The sequence below is a fragment of the Euprymna scolopes genome, chromosome 29 (assembly GCF_053919585.1).
Source record: "Euprymna scolopes isolate OS-2025 chromosome 29, ASM5391958v1, whole genome shotgun sequence".
Lineage (NCBI taxonomy): Eukaryota > Metazoa > Mollusca > Cephalopoda > Sepiida > Sepiolidae > Euprymna > Euprymna scolopes.
The window spans coordinates 107,676,947-107,693,164 of record NC_136510.1 but is presented as its reverse complement, the minus strand read 5'-3'; the positions used below and the strand labels follow the sequence as shown (position 1 = coordinate 107,693,164).

The window sequence follows — 16,218 nt, the reverse complement described above, 5'->3', positions numbered from 1 at the left end:
AAGATATTCAAAAAGAAAAAATGTCCAATGAGACACAACCATCAAATAGCAATAATGGAAGAAAGATGTTTACAAAATAAAAATCATGTTTTTTTTTTCATTCTCTTCCAGCAATACACCTGATCCACTTAAAATTACAAGAATCCTTCGCTCTCTCAAAGAACTTGGACACAAAGACTTAATGCTACCATGGTTGAAGTTTTTAGCATGTCTCATATATGAACGCAAAAGAATTCCAGGTGCTGCGACTAGCATGGAAAAATATTGGATGGATACGTTGGATAAAAAAGAAAAGAGGGAATTATCAGATTATATTAATGTTATTAAGAAATAATTGCGATGTTTTTCAGCAATTGAAGTGTGTGAACAATAAGAAACCCACAATGTATTGCAAACATATGACGGTGCAACTTTACTATAGTGTGTCAGAGAAAAACATTATTACATACTTACATTTCATGTCGAAATTAATATAAATTCCAAAAATTATGAAAAATGGTCCAGTAGAAAAATAATTATAAGTAAAAACAGAAGTTTTCAAAGTTGCAATTTTTCACTGTAAATTAACCCTTTAAATACTTAATATCAGGGGGGTGGAGATATTGCTTTGAAGTCGGCCATCTTGCTTATTCTCAATAATACTACATGCCTTTTTTTTTCGAAAATTATCTCTAGCATGTTTTTAACTGAAATGCCTTTGTTTAAAAATACATGATTAGGTTGGACAACACATTATAGTAAAGTTGCACTTATATGACAATCTTTTTAAAAGAATAGCATAAAAGCACAGACAACATTTTTTAAAAAATGCTATCTTCAAAATTAGTGATCTTTATAGAGTCGTCTTCAGTAGCCATTCCACCTTTCAATTGACATCTCACAAATGAAAGTGAAATGCTTCTCTTGTGAAGTTTGATGCAAGGTAGCTTACATTTGAACACCATTTTTCACTTCTGAAGTGATGCCATTTTAATGTTTTCCCTTTTGAAGCTTTCTATTTACCTGCCTCCCAACTAGGACTGGATGCGACACAAGGTCCGGCTTATAGCAGAGTTTTGTCATGTAAAACAAACATGCAACATTCTTTGTCTACAGGACAAACAAATCAAAAGAAGATTGTAAAAGCGCATGTTATTTGATTTATTATTTCACACTGAGATGCTTGTTGTATATTTGATCCAGCTGACCTAAGAAACTATTTTTTTTTTACTCAATTCAATCAAAAATATGTTTTAATTCACACGCTTACCTGAGAATCGGTCTATAAACTCAGATGCATTTTTTTTAATCACAATTTTATGAATGACATTTTTTTTTAAATTTTTATTCTTATTCTTCTAAATGTTTTTTTTTTTTTTGCTATTGCTTTATAATAATGCACAACTAACCATTTTGAAAATTCAGCTTTATTTAATCAAATTGTAAATTCCGGTGTTTTTGATATGTATACACATGAACTTGTATGTTCACACATCACATTACATATACACATATGACAGATAAATGTACACAGTTTTTATTATATTCCTATATTAATACAATACCAGTGTGTTTATACTATAACAATGTTTTTGAATTTATGTATACACAACATTTATAAGTAAAGTTTTTTCTATACAAAAAGGCTGTCTCCAAAGTCGGTGATCTTCATAGAGTCATCTTCCATAATCATATCTCCTTTCAGTTAATGGAATACAACACGGAAAATGAAATGCTTCTTTTCTGAAATGATACCATTGTTGTGTCTTCAATAGCCATTGTTCCTTTTAGTTGACATTCCACAAAATGAAAGTGAAACGCTTCTATTTTGAAGGTTGTTGCAAGGTAGCTTACAGTTGAACACTATTTTTCACTTCTGAAGGGACACCATTTTAGTGTCTGCCTTTTTGAAGTTCTATATTTACCTGCTTCCCAGAAAGGACTGTATGTGACACATAGTTCAGTTTAAAATGGGGTTTCACCTTTTCCGTAGCACTTCAAAAATGATCATGGTCCTATTATATAAGTAAAATTTCTTATATAAAAAGAAGCTTCGTTTGTGATCTTCATGTTCTTGCCATTTCTCCTTTCTGTTGACGTCTCACAAAATGAGAGTTAAATGCTTCTCTTCTAAGTTTTGTTGTTGAAATGATCTGCTCGTTGAAAGGCAGCTTCCATTTCAGCAACATTCTTCAAGGGATGCCATTTTAACCCACTTCTTCACTTCTGAAGTGATACCATTCAAGTGCCTTCCCTTCTAAACTCTGTTTACCTGCCTCCCAACAAGGACTGGGTGTGACACAAGATTCAGCTTAAAGCAGAGTTTCACTATTTACTTAACACCCCAAAAAGTGATCATGGCCCTGTGACGTTCAGTAATGGCCACTAATAGCTTAGAATAGGATTTAAGAACTTTCCCCCTTCCCAAGGCCATGCTTAAAAATACTTTTTTTTATATAAAATTTGATTTGAAAATGAATAAATGGTGACTCAAACGGAAACATTTCCAGTGTTGTTAGTTTCAATTAACTCAAATGAATGCTATTGATAACTTATCGCCGTAGCATAGCGGTATGTCTCTTTTAATTATTCATTTTAAGCTCCCAATTTGTACGTTGCAATTGACGCGTTCTCATCGATTTCTCCTTTCTAAAGTCTTTCCTAAATTAGCCGATGATCCCTATTTCAATTTTCGCCATTCATACCTGTTAAATTTGACTCACCTCACCTCGACAGGCAATTACTTGCTATGATAACCTTGAACGATTAAAGGCCCTCCCTCCCTCCCATATACAACTGTAGTACGAACTGTTCACACAATCTATTCCAACAAATACGCACTTGTGCACATGTGTTATCGCTAGTGAGTAATCAAAAAGCAAATTGACTAATAAAAGACTTTTCACTTTTTCCATGTGGAACTGTTGATCCCCTAGTGGTTATGATATTCTGTTAACACAAGATGAATAAAACTCATCAAATGGTTATAAGTCCTCCCCTCTATACACAGCTGTAGAATTCACCATTTATACATGTGTTTATCGCCAATATCTTTTGAATTCTGAAATCAAAGATTTTTGTATTATTTTAATAAAATACTTTTTTAAAACTCATAAACATAGGTTGTTTTTCATTGTTTATATTATATTTCTTTATTATTCAAATAAACTTTGATACATTTCAATCCAAACATGTGTGTGGTTTATGTGTTGGAGTCTGTCAATCAGAGGTTGGTCTACTGAATCACAGGAGATCCTATAGTAAGTATGAACTAAACAAGTGTCAAGCAGGAGTTTAATATAGCCTTGTGTGTCATATATACAACAAAGATTCAGATGCAGCTATTTGTGTGAATAATTTTTAAATAGTTTATAATAAATTAGTACTTGGTGTTATTCATTTGTAATTTCATTGTTCTTATATACATATATATATATGCATAATTTACATGTCTGTTTTTAAAGAGTCTATAATAAATGAAATCATGTTTTAGAATGTAATAAAAAACAATCTGAAAATACTTGTGCGATACCACTGTTGTATATTAGCACTCCTGGGCGTCGCCGAATCCCAGAAGCGAGGAGATTACTATGAAATTGACAAGAAAGTTCTTGCGATTTTTAACTTTTAAATTCAGATAAACATATTTCGGCTCAAACAAAAAATTTATTGATCGAAATAAACACCATCAGAATCAACACGCTTTTGCCAACGCAAAACAAGTGTATTTATGCTAGTAACGTAAAAATCTTGCGTTCTGGTGGCGATGAACTTGCTGAAGGCACTTTTGATATTGTTTAGGTTTTTGAAATATTTCTCATGCAGAAAGTTGTTGAGATGCTTGAAAAAGTGGTGAGTCTGTAGGTGAGAGGACTGGAGAGTATGGTGGATGAGGCAGAGTTTCATTCCTCCCAATTCATTCAACTTCTACAGAGTTGGTTTAGCAACGCGTGGTCAGGCATTGTCGTGGCGGAGAATTGTACCTTTTCTCTTGACTAATGCTGAGTATTGTTGCCAAAGTTTCTGATGCATTTCATCCTTCCATTGACAGTACTTCTCCACTGTATTGGTTTTTGCCTGCATTCAAAAAACTAATAGATGAGAGCAGTTGCAGACCACCAAACAGTCAGCATGACATTCTTTTGGTGCGACTGTGGCTTTGAGAAATGTCATGGAGCTTCGTCGGCATTTGACCACTGAGCTGAGCATCACCGGTTGTCATGAAGAACCCACTTTTCATTACAAGTAACAACCCAGTTGAGAAACGGGTCATTCTTGTTGCATAAAAGAAGAGAAGATGACACTTCATAAAGGCGTTTTTTTTTGGTTGTCATTCAATTCGTGAGGCACTCATCAAGTTTTTTGGTCTTTCCAATCTCTCTGAAGTGGTTGGAAATCATTGTATACATTACATTTAATTCAGAAGCAAGTTCTCAAGCAGTTGTGCATTGATTGGCTTCGACTAAGGCTCTTAATTGATCGTTGTCAGCATCTGATGGCCGACCACTATGCTCATCATCTTCAAAATTCTCGTCACTGCCACAAAATTTCTTAAACCACCATTGTTCTGTATGTACAGCAGTGGTTCCTGGACCAAATGCTTCATTGATGTCACAAGCTGTTTCAGTAGCTTTTCAGCCTAGCTTAAATTGGAATAAGAAAATTGTGTGAATTTGCTTTTTTTTTATCTTGTCTTCAACATTCTGAAAAGAAAACAATTGTTTTAAGACGATTGTAACTGTAATTAGATAGAGTAAAAAGCAATCTTTAAAATGATTTATAAAGTAATGGTATTTTAACGAAACTTATTTAGAAATACATGATTTGAAATCAAAATTAAAAATTTCACAAGAACTTTCTTGCCAACCTAATATAATAGAGGTGTTGATGTTTTGATTATGAAATATCCATTAGAGAAAAAGAAATGTTATTGAAATGGATTAGATATTTTGTTAAATATTTATGCAGCAACTTTGGAATTTTAGAAACTATAACAAATAGAATTTAGTTAACTAACAAAGGAAGAAGTTTCATATATTCAGCAAAAGTTAGTTTTTTTACTTTAAGAGTTGGCGACTCTTGGCTAAACCTAAGTTTCAGGACACCATGGAGGCCCTGAGCAGGATTAAAGTTTTTCAGTAAGAAGTGCTGCATACTTCAAAAGGGATTTAGCCATGAAATAAATGTGTATATGTAAAAAAAATATAATTTGCATCATCCTGATGATTTCTTTTCAGAGTTAAAACAATTTAGTTTTTTAGCCTGAGAGTCAAAGACAGTTCAGTTAAATAAGCACTAGACCAGAGTTTCCCAGACATCGGGACACTATGGAGTCCCTGAGCAGGGAAAAAGATTTTCACAGAGCACTAATAAGATAATTTCTAAAATAAATATGAAAAACATTAATTTCAAATTTTAACACTAACTAATGATAATATTTACAACTATTTTTTGTTTTTGATTAATCAAAGATTATTGCATTTTTTTTTAATTTATTTTTTTTTTATTTTTTATGAACCATCCTGAAAGTCTTTACACCTGTAGTTACATATCATCTATTTCCAATAAAAAAGATCAAAATATAAATGTCTGCAGCCATTTACTTTTTTCATATGAAGCATTTAGTCCTCTTTAAGAAAGGGCTTCTGGAGATCCCCAGCCTAATAGGGTTCCGTGGAGCCTACTTTGGGAAACCCTGGGCTATACGGAGTTTGGGCTCCGAGGTTGGTCTCATGACGTGGAAATTTATGGGCACGGGATAACAGAATGTGGACAGTAAGAAGTGTTGCATACTCCGAAAGGGATCCAGCTGTGAAATAAATGTGTATATGTAAAAAAAAAAATGTCATTTGTATCGTCCTGATGGTTTCCTTTCGGAGGGAAGAATTTCAGCAGCGTGGCAACGTGCAAGAACCATTCAAAGGTGAAAAAAAAATAGAAACAGGTATGTGCCTTATCTTACCACATTGAACAAGTATAAGAATTGTCACAAATTAATTGAACTGTATTTTATGTGTGATCACTAGGGCTATGACAACAGCATATTATTTTCATTGTTTTGACTAATGAGTGTCTATCTGTTGATATCTTATATGCTTTTATCTAGAGTGATGTGGTTCTTGGTTGATTAACTGTATCTATGTCAGATATATACTCAAGAATCAAAACAATAAAAAGAATATGCTGTTGTCATAGCCCTAGTGATCATCGACACCCATGCATTATACATACACCAGTGCATACTAGACGATCACAGATAAACGGTTATAAATATATTATATAAGCATAAATTATACACACATAAACAGATGCGTCATTTAAACATATTCATAACACCACCATGTGTACCTTGATCGACGACCACTGACCACAACACTGTTTCTATGGTCTTTTTTTCCTTCATCTTCTCTTCTGCCATGTTGTTGTCTCTCACATTGGCGGTTGCTGAAGGGGGGGGCACAACGGCTTACAAGTATATAAAAATAAAATAAAGCAACTCAAAAAAAAAGCATATTCTGTGGATGTCAGTTAGGAAAGCATTTCTTTCATAAAAATGGTTAAACAATATCTATAATATTAAATGAAAGACGAGGAATGAAATAGATATAAAATAAAAATAAAGGTACAATATGGTAACTTAAAGAAATATTAAAAGCAGTTGCGACGTATAAGGGTACCTATTTACAATGCCTCCCCACAGGACAGAGTTAGACACCAGGGTCGTTTTTTAATGTGGAGAAAAGGTACAAAAATAAAAAAATTGTCTCAGTCGTGAAGGACTACTCCTCCATCGAAAGAGAACAAGAAATGGAAGTGCAGCATCTGAAGAACAGATGGTATTTATTTGCTCCCCCACCGAGCAAATTAGGCACAAGGCCAATTTTTAATGTGAGGAGTGAAGGGAGGGGGAAGGGAAAAAGGGGACCAGCTCCCGAGAGGTGGGAAATGGGAGCTGGTTAATGGTCAGGCATGTGGGGTTGCCCCCACATCTGGTCTTTGCTAGTCATAGCTTGCAGCATCTGAAGAACAGATACTACACTTTGATCTTGGCCAATTCTCTATCTGTATAAAAGCCAAGTACGTCCAAGGATGGAGTACTGCTGCCACATCTAGGTAGGAGCTGCTAAAAGCAGCCTATCCTGCCTTGACAGAGTACAAAATAGACTTCGTGGTTTAGTGGGGGATGCCCTTTTCTCTTCCAAGCAGCCTCTCTCCCAAAGAAAAGACGTTGCGAGCCTGTCTTTGTTTTATCGTTACTTCCAATGCAAGTGCTCGTCTGAGCTCCAATCTCTGGTTCCCCCTCACCAATTTTTCACAAAAAACACCCGTCTAGCTGAAACTACTGTCATTAATTTTCCCCACTCTTTATCTATGCCTAAATCCAAACGTAGATTCCATGAGCAGAGCTTCTTTCTGAGAAGTGCACGACTGTGGAACTCTCTTCCGTTTGCCTGTTTCCCACCTGACTACAACTTGGATGTCTTCAAGTCCAACATAAACAAATTCCTGACAAACCGCTCTTTTAATTAAGACACCCTATCAAATATCCAATACTAACGATTACTACGATACTATCTCATTGATTACTGTACACGCAATAACCCTTATCCCCGAATGGCTTCCAGGCCTTGATAAGTGGTGACCTCCATGTAAAAAAATAAATAAATAAATAAAAATACACTGGTGAGGGAGGAGGAGATAGCAGTCTATAGATTTTAGTTTTTCGACTAATTTAAAATCAATAATAAACAATTTATAATCGGTACCAACAATGGAAAATATTGTTTTAAATAAACAAAAACAATTAAAAGAAGCGTTTTTGGCATCATAAAATAGGCACAAATCTGTCTGATTTCGATTCCGATATCGATTCTGATATCGATTCTGATATCACAAAAAGTTCATATTTTTTTTATGCTCAATTCTGATTCAGATTCACCATCCTAACACGAGTCGCCAATATTAAATGACTGCCCTTATGTGAAAAGAAACTTCCTCGGCAAAAGAAATTTTGTTTTTAACCCTGCGTGAGTCACCTTGGTGTTCTGAACATAGTTAGTACCATGAGGTGTTTATACACCCCAATACAAAAATGTTTATAATGTTATTATTTTCTAAAATATAGTTATCTTGCTGGTTCAGGATATATCTACAATCCCTGTTGAATAGTTTGAATCACTTGTAGCTTGTTGATATTAATATAATAAAATAAATTATGAAATTAAGGACAAATTTTTAAAATTTTAGATTTAGATCACATTTATTTAAAAATACCCACAAGATACACAAGTTTGTGTTATTTTTAATATCTATGATGAACACATGTTTCCATGAATTGAAATAGCAAGAAAAATGAATACGAGTTCCTTACATAAACATTAATTTTCAATGTGATTCACCTCCAAGGAAAACTGAGATACAACTGCACCATAGCATGTGTGCTATACCCTCACTGAGTCAGCAGAATACTGGGAGGAAGGAAAGCAAATAAGTTGCCAACTAGGAATTATGAGCACTTAAGCAAAATTGGGTGAGAAAACACCCCATGAGACTAACACAGAGTTAACAGAGTTTGATGAATTATCTCCCTTGGTCCAGTCAAAAATAACTTATAAAAAGACAAGCAAGGCATTTCATAATAACAGGAAAATAATAATTCTTAACGATCATGTTAATAATAATAATCAATTCGCACGTAGATATTGAATTTACTTTTAATCTAAAAATCGAGAAAATTTCATAAGATTCTGGATGAAAAAAAAGTTGTGGAAAAAAATGCAACCGTTATGAGATGTTGATTTCTTTCAAGTGTATTTGATATCTGTTGTACATACTCGGCAGTAACAGAGAATCCCTTTTGACTTGTCTCCCTATGAGGGGAGAGTTAAACACAAGATCGGTTTTTGATGTGGGAAAAATTCATATACCCCAAAAGGGGCACTGTAGGTTTGGGACAAAGATAAAAAAAATTGACTCGGTCTAAAAGGATTTCTGTTTTTACTGACTGACGGCAAAATAGATAAAATGTTGTATCAAAACAATATTTTTGTGATGTATTCCGGTTGTTCAAAATGCGCTTTTCAGTCTTTGTAATAGTTAACATCTACTTTTTCACTTGTCCAAGATACACTGACAACGAATAAAACACAAAACAGTTGATCTATAAAATAATATATTGCTTTTATTTCACGTTGACAAATCAGCTTCCTATTACAAGCTATTACTTGTGTTTATACATCTTTAAAAGCGCGTGGGGTTGGTGCACGGTTGGGTCAGATGTTGTCGGTGAAAAAATGTGACAGGCTTGCTTCTCTCTGACCGACTGACTGACTTTCGCTTTGTGACGATTTATACAAACATTCTTTTTTCATTGGAATGTTTAATATTTTCCTATTGTCTATTTCACTCACACGCTTCTGCATTATATTAGACGGTGGTGGAAAGTCCTACATCCCTCACATGGAATCCATTTATGTGTGTGCAACTCATCGAATGCTTCTCTTCTCAGGGTCAGCTGCAAATATCCAACATTTTCAATTTTGTTCAACTTAGGTTAACAAGATTTTGAAAGTTAAATTTTATTATTAATGTATTTAATTATTAATTGAACCAAATTGTTAAAAAATTATAACTAATGTCCATAGTCATTGCCAGCCATGAAAGAAAAAGGGGTTTGACACACCATATTGATGTTATCAATTTTTATTCAATAATTAAAGTGAAAATATGTCGGAATGAGCAGAGAGTGCTATTTGTTCCTTGATCACCCCTCCATCTGAGTCGCAAGGCTAGCAGCAAGAAATCTTCTCAACCACTAACAGCCATGGCTGAAGATACATTACCTGAAAGTATTTTGTTCAAACTCTCCAGCTTAACATTCACAGGGAACCTGAGTTGGAACAGATATATCGAATGCATCGCCAAGGCTGCTGCAAAAAATGTGGGCTCTCTCTACCATGCTAGAAAGTTACTTACGCTTGAAAGTATCCTGTACCTCTATAATAGTCCATGTATGGAGTATTGTTGTCACATTTGGGCTGGTGCATCTGCTACTAGTCTCTCACTCTTAGACAGGGTTCAAAAAAGAGTCACCAACTTAATAGGCTTCAACCGCTTGTCCCATTGACGAAATGTTGCATCCCTTTGCAAGTATTTTAATGGCGGATGCCCTGACGAACTACAAGTCCCTGTACCCCTTCAATGTAAATACCTCCAACAAACCCAACAAATAGCAAAATCCCACCTCTACACAGTAGAGATACCCAGATACTAGAAAGCCTTCAACTCTAATAGTTTTTTCCCTCTGACTGGTAGACTTTGGAATTCCCTTCCAGGTTCCTGCTTCCCTGACTGTACTGACATACAGAAGCTCATCATCATCATGTGCTGGCCTTCGTGTCCGAAAACAACTTCCTGTGAACCATCATTCTCCACTTGTCACGGTCGCAACTGAGGGTCTGCCAGCTTCCAGTAGGGATCAACCTATCCTTTAAATTTCGTTTGACGGTGTCACAAATCCTTAGCTTAGGCCTGCATATGCCTCGTACCCCATCCTCCAGTTGTGAAAACAGTATTCGTTTTGGTAGTCGGGTGTTCTCCATTCTGTTTACGTGCCCAACCCATCTCGGGTTTTTCCGGATGAGCAGGTTATACATGCTTGGGAGGTTGGCTTGTGATAGGATCTCCCTGTTGCTGACAAAGTCATACCATTTGACATTTAAAATCTGCCGGAAGTGTCTCATCATATAGGTGTTGAGCTTGCAGGCTACCAGTTTGTACACTGGCCAAGTTTCTGCACCGTATAAGAATGATGAGAGGATGATGGCGCGGTACACCAAGCATTTAGTTCTGAAAGTCAGGTCTTTATTTTGCCAGACCTTCTGTTTGAGTTTTCCATACGATATGGAGGCGTTAGTCATTCTTGTAGAAATCTCCTCATCCATTTTGTTGTTGTTCATGACTGTGGTCCGTAGGTATTTGAATTTGCTGACATTGTAAAGCTCCTGGTCTTGAATCTTAATTGGCTGGCTTGTTGCTGGTGATCCAGGGGATTGTTGGTACATTTCTGTTTTCTTGATGTTAATCTTCAATCCGAAGGCCCTGGCTGATCCTGCGAAGCGAGTTATTATGTTCTGAGCATCCTCGTGACTATGCGCTACAAATGCGGTGTCATCAGCAAACATGAGCTCCCGTACGAGTATCTTTGTTGTTCTATTTGTGGGTTTGTATGCATTGACATTGAAATGGTCTGCTCCCGGCCTAGATCGTATAAAACACCCTTATCACAATTTCTAAAGGCATGCCGAAGTACAACTGACAGGTAGAGTGAGAAGAGGGTTGGAGCGAGGACGCAGCCCTGTCTGACACCATTCTGCACGTCGAACAGATCAGAGAGCTCATCCTTCAGCTTAACTGTGGCTTTCATGCCTGAATGAAGGGTTCTGACAAGGCTGGTGAAGTGTGCAGGAAAGTCAAGCTTCAGCAAGACTTCCCAAAGAGTGCTTCGATCCACCGTGTCGAAAGCCTTCATAAAATCCACAAAGATCATGTGCAGCCCCATATTTTGCTCTACACACTTTTCCTGGATTTGTTTGAGTGAAAAGATCATATCCGCTGTGCCTCTGTTTGCACGGAATCCACATTGTGCCTCAGGTAGCAAGGTTTCAGCGTGCACTGTAAGCCTGTTCAGGAGAACATGAGCGAACACTTTCTCAGGGACTGAGAGCAGTGATATACCCCTGTAGTTACCGCACAGCCTGCGATCTCCCTTTTTGAATATGGTCACTAGCTGTGCGTCTTTCCAATCTTGAGGGACAGTTGCAGTGGCCCAGGCGCTCTGTATGATTGTGTAGAGAGTGCTAAGTAGTTTTTGTCCTCCTCGCTTGATGATCTCAGGGTATATGCCGTCAGACCCAGCCGATTTGCCATCCTGTAACATCAGCACTGCTTTGCAGATTTCATCTGAGTTAGGGCATCTGTCCATCCAGTGCTGTGTCGGGAACTGCTCTAGGTTGATTATTACTCGTTCGTCAATGTCTGGCATCTCGTTTAGCAATGTTTTGAAATGCTCAGTCCATCGTTTTAGAAGCTCGCATTTGTCAGTAAGGAGAGTGGAATTGTCACTTGCAAGTAGTTGATCAGGATGGCTCACATTTGGGCTCCAGACTGCTCTCATACTCCCATAGAAATTCTTCGTGTCATTGGTGCCAGCCAGAATCTGTAGTTCAGCAGCCTTAGCCATCCACCAACTGTTTCCTACATCTGCTCTGGAGCTTGCTGTTTGCCTTTGCATACTTTGCTTTGATGGATCTAGTATTCCTGAACAACATTGAACCTCTTGCAGCATTTCTCTGGTTGACGAGTTGCTTGATTTCTTTGCAGTTCTTATCAAACCAGTCCTCATGGCGTTTCCCGACCAGCCCAAAGCACTCTTTGGATGTTTCATAAACAGTTTCTTTGAAAGACAGCCAATCTGAGTTTACATCTCCGGTTGGTTCAGCAAGTGTATCATTGAGAGCATTCACCAGCTCCTCTCTTACATCTTGACGTTTCAAGCTGTTGACATCCAGCTTCTTGGGGGGGGGGGGGGGGTTCTTTATCTTTATTTTGCATCTCAGTTTGAATCTTGCTTGTGTCCGGATCATAATATAGTCAGTGTTGCAGTTTGCTCCCCTCATTGCTCTCATGTCCAGGATATCTGGGAGGTCACGTTGACGAGTGATAATGAAGTCAATGAGGTGCCAATGTTTACTTCTAGGGTGCATCCAGGAGTTCCTGTGAACAGGCTTGTGTTTAAAGAAAGTGTTGGTTATGCAAAGCTGATGCTCAGTGCAAAGTGAAAGGAGGAGCTCCCCATTTGAGTTGAATTTTCCGCATCCATACTTCCCTAGTGCTCTGGGCCAGGTGATATAATCCTGTCCTACCCTGGTGTTAAAGTCTCCCATGAGTATGATCTTATCTGGTTTTGGTACGGATGCAAGTGTACTGTCTAACTGATGGTAGAATATATCAATAGTTTCCTGAGAGTTTGTCATAGTCGGAGCATATATAGCTATCAGGGTACACTTCTGATAAAGGTAGCCTGAGTGTCATCAGCCTGTCATTTATCATATGGGGCATTTCTATCAGTTTTGTCACTAGCTCGTTTTTGATGGCTAGTCCGACACCGGACTCGCTTCTCTCACTAGAGGCCTTGCCACTCCAGTAAATAGTGTAGTGGGACTCTCTAATGGAACCGCTCTCTTTGAACCTGACTTCACTCAGGGCAGCAATATCGATGTCATATTTTTCTAATTCGCACAATATAATTGCACTTCTTCTTTCTGGCCTTGCCGAATCAGACCTGTCAAGCATCGTTCGTATGTTCCACGATGCAAACTTGAAGTTGGGTGTATTGTGGGCTTTATTATCCTGGGCGACGCCCTGCCAGTATAAGTTCTTTTTCTGTTTTCATTTCATGGTTCGTAAGGAATTTGCTGAGAAGATAGTTTAAGGACGAAGCTCAAGTGTATTGTAAACAGACATCTTACTGCTCAACTCCCTACAAAGTATCAAATTATGTCCCAGATATTAGTCCTTGCATCAAAGTGGCACTGTGCCTTGTTTGGAGTGAAAATGCAAAAAAAAAAATATATATATATATATATATATATATATATATATATATATATATATAACTAATTCATTTACTCACATAAAATTAATATACGAAAGTATAAATTTATGCATAAACTTTAAGTATTTACTTCAAAAGTGCTCAATATGTAGGTAGAGCTAGTTAGTTAGTTATAAAATATATATGGCGATTAAGCTACTTAATCGCCATAGATATTTTATAACTATATATATATATATATATATATATATATATATATATATATATATATATATATATATATATATATATAAAGTAACAAAATAATAAAAAGAGTTATCAAGTTATCAAAACTATTCCAATAACTTTTTACATTTAAATATATGATAAAAAAAACAAATTATAATAACAACATACTAAAAGGTCGAGTTAGTGACCAGTACAATTATTATTACCGGCATAAATCATTTTAAAAGAAATATCATTGAGAAATTAATAAAAAAAGAAAAAAAAAAATTATTTTTTTTACCTGTTTTTTTTTTGGGGGGGGGGATTCACATTCAAACAAGTGAAGCATGCATGATGCCCCGTAAGTGCACAGTGAAAGAGGCATAAAAGAAATGGCTAATTTCAGCATCCCCTCCCCCCCATTTAGCCCCAAAAGTCCCCAGAGGATGTCAAATCCTGGTGAAAATGAACAAACAATGCAGTTTTAGGCCTTAACATATGTAAATTTGAGTTCTGCACCATGCAAAAAAAGAAATGACTAAGTCCATCATTTGACCCCCTCCCATTTAGCCCCAAAAGTCCCGAAAGCCTTAACATATTTAAATTTAAGTTCAGCAGCATGCAAAACAGCTAAATAGACATACACAGAAAATTTTGGACAAATATGGTAAAATAGTTCCAAAAATAGAGTTTTTATTAGCCTTAAAAGAGCCCCTGGTGCACACTCAAGAGTTATCGTGAAGTATAGATAAACAAAATTATATAGAAATCAGTTGCGTGTTAGTTTTCATGTTTCAGCCGATGTAATATTAAGAATACAATTGCAAATTTCTTAAGATTTCTACTCAGTCATGGATGACGGAATGAGAACATGCTACGCCTGCGGATAAAATAAAGAATTCTGTTTGAAATTCTGTGCAGATTGCTGAGCTCGGCAGGAAGATTTTTAGGGAATGCTTGTAGACAGCCCTAATTAAATAAGTGATTGTTAAACACAAAGCACTGAAACAAACCCTTTTTTATAAACGAAACAATGGAGGAATTTATTCAAACCAGTAATATATTAGAATGTTTGAAGGAATAGAATATTTGAAGGCATAGAATATTTGAAGGCATAGAATGTTTAAAGGCATAGAATGTTTGAAGGCATAGAATGTTTAAAGGCTTAGAACGTTTAAAGGCATAGAATGTTTGAACGAATAGAATGTTTGAAGGCATAGAATGTTTGAAGGCATAGAATGTTTGAAGGCATAGAATATTTGAAGGCATAGAATGTTTGAACGAATAGAATGTTTGAAGGAATAGAATGTTTGAAGGAATAGAATGTTTGAAGGCATAGAATGTTTGAAGGCATAGAATATTTGAAGGCATAGAATATTTGAAGGTATAGAATATTTGAAGGCATAGAATGTTTGAAGGCATAGAATGTTTAAAGGCATAGAATGTTTGAACGAATAGGATGTTTGAAGGAATAGAATGTTTGAAGGCATAGAATGTTTGAAGGAATAGAATGTTTGAAGGCATAGAATGTTTAAAGGCATAGAATGTTTGAAGGCATAGAATGTTCGGCTGCGTGGAGTCAAGCATGGATTTCAGTCAGTTCCTTTGTGGACTTCTGTCGGCAGTTATTTCTGGTGAAATCGACGATGCCGGAAGATGAGGGAAGAAAGAGAGAGATTGTCTGTCTTGGCTGGTGGTTGGTTTATTTCCATCCATTGACACTTGTACTACGAGGAGGCTAAAATAGTTCCTTATGGAAGAGAAAGAATCAATGTACTCCGCCTACTGATTGGTCAGTAGTAACTGGATCACTCAGTGCAGGGAGGGAGAGATTAATTCGCAAGAGAAAATAGTTCATTGTTTGTGACTGCTACAGATTCTTGAAGTCAATAAGATACACCTGACGCAAGTTGGAGGTCACATTGGGCAAAATGTTGTAAGAAAAAAAAAATTTTTTTTTAAATAACACTCACGATGAGAACAGTTAGTTCAAATACAGTAACTCATAAACATTAAAAGTTTTAAGCAATTTTATTTGCTGTAAAATAAAAACCGAGTAAAATAATCCAATTATTTACAAGGTGCCTTCAATAACTTTCCAGACTTTTTTGCATGAGCACTTTTATTGATAGTACACGCATGAAACACTAGTTCCCTTTGAAGTAATCTCCTCCGGTTGCAATGCACTTGTTGTACCGTTCCAACAACTTTTGGAAGGCTTTATGGAAGCTCTCTTGTGTGAGCGTGTCAATGACTCTCTTTACAGCCTCTTTCATCTCATAAAAACAACCTCTAAAGTTTTACTTGAGCTTAGGGAATAACTCAAAAGTCACACGGAGCAAGGTCTGGACGATAGGGCTATTTTGATGCCCATCTTGGTCAACTAGTCTGATCTTCTCTGAGCACTCTTAGGACAA

The 16,218-nt window shown here is 36.4% G+C and overlaps 1 protein-coding gene and 1 long non-coding RNA gene across 9 annotated transcripts in view; one reads left to right on the top strand and one right to left on the bottom strand.

The window, feature by feature from the left end:
* LOC145252810 (uncharacterized) overlaps positions 1-3,096 on the top strand; it is a 104,749-nt gene extending 101,653 nt beyond the window's left edge. For all 8 annotated transcript variants that reach the window (XM_080112772.1, XM_080112775.1, XM_080112769.1 and 5 more), the window contains one exon: positions 112-3,096. In XM_080112772.1, the coding sequence (XP_079968898.1) occupies positions 112-334 (223 nt within the window). In that variant the 3' untranslated portion in view covers positions 335-3,096. The remainder of the gene's footprint in view (positions 1-111) is intronic.
* Positions 1-16,218, bottom strand: part of LOC145252813 (uncharacterized) — a 97,342-nt gene that overhangs the window by 8,415 nt on the left and 72,709 nt on the right. The window lies entirely within an intron of this gene.